Raw genomic sequence first — 8989 nt, forward strand, 5'->3', positions numbered from 1 at the left:
GTGACTTGTGCACATGGTAATATCTTTTTCCACTTTTTTTTTCTATATATCTCTAAAGCTTCATCCCCTGAGGAAACGAGACTCGTCTGGATCTATTACTGCACCTATTTCTCCGGTTTAATCTGCAGTTCTGCTCTTTACCGTTCCTGGCGAACGTCGAAGTGCAGCCAGAAAAAAATCCCCCCATTGACGTGGAGCCCAAAACGATATTTTAATACTGTTAGGGCAGGCCAAGACTCGCCGTTATTTTAACGTTTTCTCGCGCGATGATGCGGACATCTATAATCCGAAGTTCACTTGAGCTGATTTTGTCTAAGCCGTACAGTATAGATTAATCGTTCACTTTCCACTTTAATTTCCGGATAACCTTGGGAAGGAACTTCAGGGATAGCACCTTAAACTTTCAAGCCACTTTCCGGTTAAATGAAGTTGGACTTTGTTTAGGAGAAACAACGAAGATGACTTCTATACTTTATTGATCTCAAGTGAACACTGATTGCACATATCGATATTAGCTTTTAAGAAGCTGTTCTTTTAGAAAAAAGTAATTACTCGCGAGAACAATCTTTTTCTACGTATTACAGTGGGTTTGGCCGTATTCATATAAAGTAATTACACCGAATCCTAACATGGCCGCCACCTTGAAATATTTATATTTCAAAATTGTAAGTAGTTGATAATGAAGATGATAATAAAACTATGTCGCATATTTCTCCTGTTAGAACTAACAAGCTGGAACTTATGGTGATGTGTTCGAAGTAAACTCTGCTTCCGGATCGGGTTGTTTTCCTTCCTGGTGCGGCATGTTGAGCGGTTGCTCATCTTCTGCAGTAAAGTTGCTCGGTTCCATAGGTAAAGGACAAATCTTTGTAACATCCCGTTTGAAAACACCTTTCGAAGTTTTAAGATCAACAACACGCACCAAACCGTCTTTCCCTGGGAACACCTTGGAGATTCTTGCAAGAGACCAGCGCACAGGATGTTGAAATTCGTCTTTCAATATAACTAGTTGGCCAGGTACCAAATTATGGTTTGGGTCCCTGAACTTCAAATCTTTCTGCATTTCTTGTAAATACTCCCTTCTCCAATGGTACCAAAATTGTTGATAAAGTTGCTGAAGACGCTGATAATGAGTTAGGCGATTGGGAACAACTTCGCACAAATTTCTGTCTGGTAGAGAATACATCGATGTTCCGATTAAGAAGTGTGCAGGAGTAATGGCCGATAAATCGTTTGGATCCTCACTCATGGGGACGAGTGGACGAGAGTTCATGGCGGCTTCTATTTGTGCAAGAATTGTTGATAAATCTTCATAAGAAAGTGATGAGTTACCCAACTGACGAAAGAGATGTTTTTTAGCCACTTTAACGGCAGCCTCCCACAGGCCGCCGAAATGGGGGGCCTTAGGAGGGTTAAGGTGCCATCTAATTTCTTCTTCTACACAGGATCGATGAATTTTTTCTTGTTCGTTTTCGTTGGAGAGCATTAAGAACAAATGGTGGAGCTCATTTTTTGCCCCAATAAAGTTTTTGCCATTGTCCGAGTGTAGATCCGATGGTCGGCCTCGGCGAGAGACGAACCGTCGGAGAGCGTTCAAAAAAGCTTCGGTTGACAAATCAGTTGCCGCTTCGAGGTGAACCGCTTTAGTCACGAAGCAGACAAACACGCATATGTAGCCCTTCACAGATGGTGCCCGCTTGTGGATGGGTTTTAAGTAAATTGGACCTGCATAGTCGACTCCTGTTACGTTGAAGGGCCTGCTGACTGTAATTCTGGATAATGGGAGCTGTCCTGTCTGCTGCTGCGCCGGAACGGGATTGGCTCGAGTGCATGGGATACAATTCCGAATGATGATGTGCATAAGACGTCGTCCATTTACAGGCCAATATGTTTCACGCATAACAGATAAAGTGACACGGCCGCCACCATGAACCAATTTGTGGTGGTAAAATTTGGCGAGCATTTTTGTTAGAGGATGGAAAGTAGGAAGCAAGGCTGGGTGCTTGGATAGGAATGGTTGTTGCGAAAGGTTTAACCGCCCCCCCACTCGTATGATACCTTCGGAGTCAATAAACGGTCTTAATAATCGTATTCTAGAAGATTTAGGTAACGAATTCCCTCTGGTCAATTGTTTAATTTCTTCTTGAAAACCATCGGCTTGTGCCAGGCGTACTAAGCGCAGCTTGGCTTGGGTAAGTTGTTCCATAGTAAGAGTTCGAGGATTCGATGAATTAGTTACAGTCTGAGGATTGGTTCGAGTTTTCAAAATAACGTTCTGAGAGAATTTTTGGCAGTAAGCTACTATTCGAATCAAAAACGAAAGACTGGAATATCGACAGAAGATTGGATTGACTGACGGTTCACTTGTGCATACAGACACAACTGCTAAGTGTCTTTCTTCTTCTGTTTCTTCTTTATTGTGTGCTTTCGACTTTGGCCAGTTCTCTATTGCCTCAGACAACCAACTCGGCCCCTGTACCCACAAATTGCTTTTTAAAAAGTCCTTTACTTGCATTCCTCGGGATAAAAGATCGGCAGGGTTTTGACTCCCGGGAACATGAGTCCAAACTGATCCATGAGTTGAAGTTTGGATCTCAGAAACCCGATTAGCTACGAAGGTCTTCCAAGTACTCGGAGGAGATTTTAGCCACTGTAGTGTCACAGTGGAATCGGACCAGAAAGTGGATTTTATGTCACCCATATCTAGTGCTTGTTTAACCTGGGAGTGTAAACGAGAGGCAATGAGTGCTGCGGAGAGTTCAAGTCGGGGTAAAGACAATCTTTTGAGTGGTGCAACACGGGATTTAGCTGCTAACAGGTGCACTCTAATATCGCCTTCAGAATTGATGGTCCTAGCGTAGATGCAGGCCCCGTATGCCTTTTCGGAAGCGTCTGCGAATGTATGTAATTCAACACAAGAGTTGATTTGTAGAGCATATCGATCAAACTTAAATTCAGCAAGATTTATTAGTTGGCTGTGAAATGACGTCCATTTATTTTTCAGAGCATCTGGTACTTCTTCGTCCCAGGAAATTGCCAGAAGCCACAGTTCTTGCATTATCATTTTACCAGTAATTATAATCGGAGATATAAGACCAAGGGGGTCAAATAATTGGGAGATCATTGAAAGTATCGTGCGTTTAGTCACTTTAAGATTTTCCTTAGTCATCCTGTAGTCGAATCTGAATTGATCTGGTTCTGGTTCCCAAAGAATACCTAACGCTTTTACAGTTTCCTCGGGGTCGAATCGACGTGTAGATTGAGTGCCTATTTGATCGGAATCCAAGCCTTCCAATACTTCCAACTTATTTGAGACCCACTTTCTGAGTGGAAAACCACCTTTTGCGGAGAGTTCAATCAATTCGTTACGAAGTTTTATAGCATGCTGGATGGAACTCGACCCTCCAATATAATCGTCCATATAGAGAGATTTTTTGTATTCAGGAGCACCCATCGGAAAGTTCAGTGCTTCGTCGTCAGCCAACTGAAGTAGAGCCCGAGTTGCGAGGAACGAAGACGGTGCTAATCCGTAGGTGACAGTTTGAAGTTCATAGATGGTCAGAGGATCAGATGGCTGGAATCTCCATACAATTCTTTGGAATCGTCTGTCTGAGGAGTGGATCAACACTTGACGATACATTTTTTCTACGTCAGCTACTAAAGCGATTGGATGCTTTCGAAATCGGATCATCAGAGTTATAAGGTTTTCTTGAACCACCGGACCAATACAAAGACCATCATTTAACGAATAACCTGTCGATGTTTTACTGGATCCGTCGAAAACGACACGAGTTTTTGTGGTAGTGCTCGATGACTTTATGACCGGGTGGTGGGGCAAATAATAACAGGGATGGGTTTCATTTTCAGGAAATTCAACTTTCTTCATATGTCCTAGTGAAATATATTCCTGCATAAATTTGTCATATTCGGCTCGGAGTTCAGGCTTTTTTTGAAGTCTTTGTTCCAGCAAATTGAATCTATTGATGGCAATTGATTTCGATTCTCCAATCACTGACTCAAAATTTGGGCGCTTGGGAAGGGCTACAACGAAACGACCATCACTCTGTCTAAAGGTGGTTGCTTTGAAATTTTCTTCACAAAATGTTTCCTCTACCGAATATTCAGTGCGGTTTGGGAGCTCCTCTACCTTCCAAAATTTTTCTATTGCTTCTTCTAGGGAGACGAGTGACAAAGTCGACGCGGCTACGAGATTGAGATTTTTAGGAGAAGCCATATTACCACCACCTGCAACTACCCACCCGAAAACACTGTTGACCAAAATGGGTAGCGATCCGCTCAATTGTATTCTGTCTGCATTAGGGAAACATTCGAAGAAAAGCTGAGTTCCTATTATCATATCGATTGGGGCTGTTTGATAGAAATTCGGATCAGCTAAACTCAAATGATGAGGTAATTTCCAGTCAGCAATTGAAATAGTTTTCGAAGGTAGATCCGCAGTCATTTTTTTCAATACTAGAAAGGTGACAACTCTTGAGAAATTCCCATCCCTCGATAAAATTTTGCTGGTGACTGTTTCAGTGGCTTGTGTTGGAGTTGCACCTATACCTTGAACTAAAATGTTAGTTCGTTGACGCTTGATTCGTAGAAGTTGAGCTAGTCGATCAGACATCAAATTAGGTTGGGAAGCGCTATCGAGCAGTGCTCGAGCGAGATGTTCTTTACCGTATGCATCGACCACACGTAAAACTGCTGTTAGCATGAACACAGTTGGGCTAGAATTGGACAGTGAATTTGAGTGTTGTGTATCAATGGGAAAGTCATGTAAAGCTGTGGTTTGAACGGTTACGGCGCTGTTCTGACTTTCATTCACCATGTAATCTTGATGGCCATAACTCGGATCAGAATTTGTAGTGTTGAAATGTAGCATAGAATGATGTGATTTATTACAAAGGCGACATTTGTAATTAGATGGGCAATCTCGGGCGAAATGATCTTGACGGAAACAGTTGATACACAGTCGTTTTTGGTTAACTATTCGCAAGCGGTCGTTTACAGACATGCGTTCAAATTTGGGGCATTTTACTAGCAGGTGACGTTGATCGCAAGCATGGCAAGATGGAAACGAATTCGCAGTCGTAGCATGAGATGAAATTCTCGGGGTTAATGATTGTCTAAAGTAGGACCCGCTTTTGAAAGTTGTGTTGACGGCTTGAGAAGGGATATGGTTCACAGATATAGATTCCAATACACGTACTCTTTTTTCCAAAAATTCTACCAAGCACTCATAGGTTTGATTATCCACAGAAGCAGCATGATCTTCCCAAGCTTTAATCGTTTCCTCATGCAATCTCATACAGAGAAGGTGTTCCAACAGCGTACTCCACTGGACCGTTGGCTCACCTAGTTGAGCAAGAATTTTGATATGCCTTTGGAATTCATCTAAAGTTGAATGAAGTGTAGCAGCAGTTTCTTTCTTCATTCGTGGAATTTCAAGTAAATCTTGAAGATGACGTTTTTTCAATAAGTACTCATTGGAGTAACGGTTAACTAAAATTTGCCAGGCGATAGGGTAGTTGATTGCACTGATACCAATGGACTCAATCAATTGAGCAGCTTCATCTTTTAACGCGGAACGTAGATAATGAAATTTTTGTATGTCGGGTAGCTCTGCATTTTCATGAATCAAGGCCAAAAATGTATCATGAAAAGTAAGCCAGGTACGGTAATCACCGTCAAAATCGGGAAGTGTAATGGTTGGTAGCTTGAGTCCAGATAAGGTAGAAATATTGCGAATGGGAGGTTCTATGGGGCGGTTATTAGGGGTTACCATTGGGGTGGGCATTTTTGATAGTAAATTAGCTTTTATCTTAAAAAGCCTTGGCTCGTAGCTCTCACGGAAGCTTAGGTTCAATTCTTTACCTTCTTTGCTGGTTTCCAGATCCTCTAGTTGTGTTTGCACTTCCTCCAACGATGTCCACAGACGGTCTAAGTCCTCCAATCGAAGAGGCACTTCGAGCCCGTCCCGTTCCTCCTCGAAGTTGTCGACAAAGTTTCCAGCACGGGTGAGAGAGGCCAGTAGGGTTGTCCGTCGAGTAGACAACTGATCTTTAGATCGTGGTGTGCTCATTATGAATGCGCAGCAAGAAAGGTACCTGGTGAAAAACAGAACAGGTAGACCCGGACGAATCACTTGAATTGAATGGAACCTTACTAACCTGGAGTAAGGCTTAATTTGCCTTGTAGCTGATTCTACGATGACTTGGTAGTTAGAAAACTGGCTTGATCGCAGTTTATTCTCGGACAAAATATAGCAGATACCGGTGCGACGTCCTATAACCTTGCCGGTGGGTTGAGCTGGACGAAGCAAGCGTCGAAATGATCGGTCTCTTTAAGCAAAAAGGAGAAAGGATCTAAAAGCACCCACGTGTGACTGCGCGCTATATGGAGAGGTACTTTACCTAATACCTGTTTAAAACAGGCCTTGAATTTTATTATCCCTGGAACTGGTGGAACTCTCAATCTGCGATTGGAGTTGATGGTTATGGTGACTAGCAGCGGTTAGGACCATGTACCTAAAAGACTAGGCCTTGTATGCTATACAAATCCGGAAAGAATCTTGTAACAAGGGCGGCAAAACTGGCTTGGCGTCGTTTGTCGGAGTTACAGAACCATTGTTCTACTTGAACAAAATGGCGTCGATTACTCAACAAAATGAGTTTTAGCAGCTATGACGCGTAATTTGACTTTAGCGAGGAATGTTACAACGGCGTAGCTCTTAATCCTGGTCACGGCACCACTTTTTGTTAGGGCAGGCCAAGACTCGCCGTTATTTTAACGTTTTCTCGCGCGATGATGCGGACATCTATAATCCGAAGTTCACTTGAGCTGATTTTGTCTAAGCCGTACAGTATAGATTAATCGTTCACTTTCCACTTTAATTTCCGGATAACCTTGGGAAGGAACTTCAGGGATAGCACCTTAAACTTTCAAGCCACTTTCCGGTTAAATGAAGTTGGACTTTGTTTAGGAGAAACAACGAAGATGACTTCTATACTTTATTGATCTCAAGTGAACACTGATTGCACATATCGATATTAGCTTTTAAGAAGCTGTTCTTTTAGAAAAAAGTAATTACTCGCGAGAACAATCTTTTTCTACGTATTACAGTGGGTTTGGCCGTATTCATATAAAGTAATTACACCGAATCCTAACAAATACAATATATGCCCTTCGGTGTACGTGAGCCAAGACCAGTCTCGACTTGGCTTTGCCTGTGTCTATGAAAATCCTCTTTCGTTCTCAATAAAGAATTGCGAAAAATATTTCTGCCCCTCTTGGGAGCATCGTCGAAGTTACACATTTCTGCTGCTGCGGAATTATCGTCAACTGAAAAGTTGAACGCGTGTGGCAACGTGTGTGCCTTCAACCAGCAATCAATGCAATCGTAAAACTGCAGAATTCAAGTTCACATCGAATCGTTTTGCCAGTTTTAAAGAACTCCAGCTCGCGGCAATCTGGCGATGATGGTGGTTACGATTTCATTTCACAAGATCGTAATGATGTTTTGCCAAGCTAGACATTGAGCTTGCATGTACCTACAACGGTAAGCTTGTAAGCTACTCGTCGGCGGCTTAACCTCCCGGGTGGGTTTCCGCCCACGCGTTACTCGGTGGCATTTTCATTGCTGCCTTTCTTAAGATTCGAAGAGAATCAGAGTTTCAAGTTTGGTTTCTTTAAAATATTTTTCATTAAATCTATTCTTAACCAGACAAAAAAAAAATCCTGAACAGAGTTTTTTTTCTCTAAGTTTTGATTTAAAATGCATAATATGTGATGATAAATTAGTAAATCCATCATGTTTACAAAAAATTCCCGTATTCAGATTGGTTTGAAAAATCAGTCATAGGAAACTTCTGTTTTGAAATTTACATAGCAGATTCTGGATCGGGGTTTCAATCGACCATCAAAGTTCCTTAATTTTTATTTCTCACTCGTTTTTTACCTATTCTAAAGGTGCTCCACAATCTGATAGCAAGTAGGCGATGGTTTATTGGTAACGCACGTGTTTTTTTCGCTCCGTCGCGGTGAAAATTTAATTTTTGATGTTTAAGTAGTTTCTTATTGAAAAATTGTGATTTTTCTTAAATTAGTGGATAAAGGCTCCTCAGATCGGCTTGTCCAGTGAAAGAGAGTGCAATTTATTTCGTCTGCTCCCCCAATCGGTGCGGGTAGAGATAAATCGCACTGAAATGAAGAGTGAGATTGTCAACACATAAGAGTGAGCGAGAGCATTCATATCCGCTGATGAAGAGAATTCCCTTCTCCGGAAATATCTGTTGCGCAATGTGCTGAGGAGAATTCGAGAGCTAACTCCGTTTATGCTTGGTAAGTTCACGAGAAAAGATGCTACTTTCCGAATCGAAGCTCCCAGTGGTGTACTGATTTTCTAGAAGCCGTCCTGATCTTTATTGCAATTGATTTTGCAATAAAAACAGTTTAACCTCTTAAACCAATGGTAATCTTCGGTTCAGATGATATTTGAACGGTGTTTTTCTGTATAAACTAAAAGCCATCTAACTTCATTTCTCTTCTACTGCATAAATTAAGGCGTATATTGCACCGCTATTTCGCCTTAATTTATAAAATCTAAGAAGAGCTGCATTTCATTTCCACCAATCTACTGGGGTCTTGAAAAATCCTGGTTTTTGTTCTTCGCGGTGTCCTATTTTTTTGATGAAACCACCTGTCACCTCTTCTTCGAACGCTACCTTTTGCAAAAAAAAAAATCAGGCATGGTAGCGGAGTAAAAATTGTTTATATTTTTTCTACGTTGTGTGGTGGGAGTCTAAATATTTTTCTCCTTCTTTACTCTGAGGTGTAGGACTGAAACACAGGGCGCTCCTTGTTTAGAATTCTCTTTCTCCCATTCGGATGAAAATGCTCTTACACTTGCCGTCCGAGTCACTTACAGCTCGTGTAAACTCGGGTTACGAGTTGAGCACGATCAGCGAAAGAGGATTACACTCGG

At 41.8% G+C, this 8989-nt stretch overlaps 1 protein-coding gene across 3 annotated transcripts; it reads right to left on the reverse strand.

Moving 5' to 3' along the window:
• Window positions 1-266: 266 nt before the first annotated feature.
• Window positions 267-7664, reverse strand: LOC129748951 (uncharacterized). 3 transcript variants are annotated; one of them, XM_055743767.1, is made up of 2 exons: window positions 6420-7664; window positions 267-6347 (listed from the first exon to the last, which is right to left on the reverse strand). In XM_055743767.1, the coding sequence occupies exon 2, from the start codon at window positions 6086-6088 to the stop codon at window positions 740-742; it is 5349 nt and encodes a 1782-aa protein (XP_055599742.1). In that variant the 5' UTR covers window positions 6089-6347; window positions 6420-7664; the 3' UTR covers window positions 267-739. The 3 variants fall into 3 exon arrangements, with proteins under 3 accessions (XP_055599742.1, XP_055599743.1, XP_055599744.1); XM_055743768.1 differs by having other exon boundaries at window positions 267-6113; window positions 6173-7664; XM_055743769.1 differs by having other exon boundaries at window positions 267-2892; window positions 5881-7664.
• Window positions 7665-8989: the final 1325 nt, after the last annotated feature.

Source organism: Uranotaenia lowii, chromosome 2 (genome assembly GCF_029784155.1).
Source record: "Uranotaenia lowii strain MFRU-FL chromosome 2, ASM2978415v1, whole genome shotgun sequence".
NCBI classification, from domain to species: Eukaryota; Metazoa; Arthropoda; class Insecta; order Diptera; family Culicidae; genus Uranotaenia; species Uranotaenia lowii.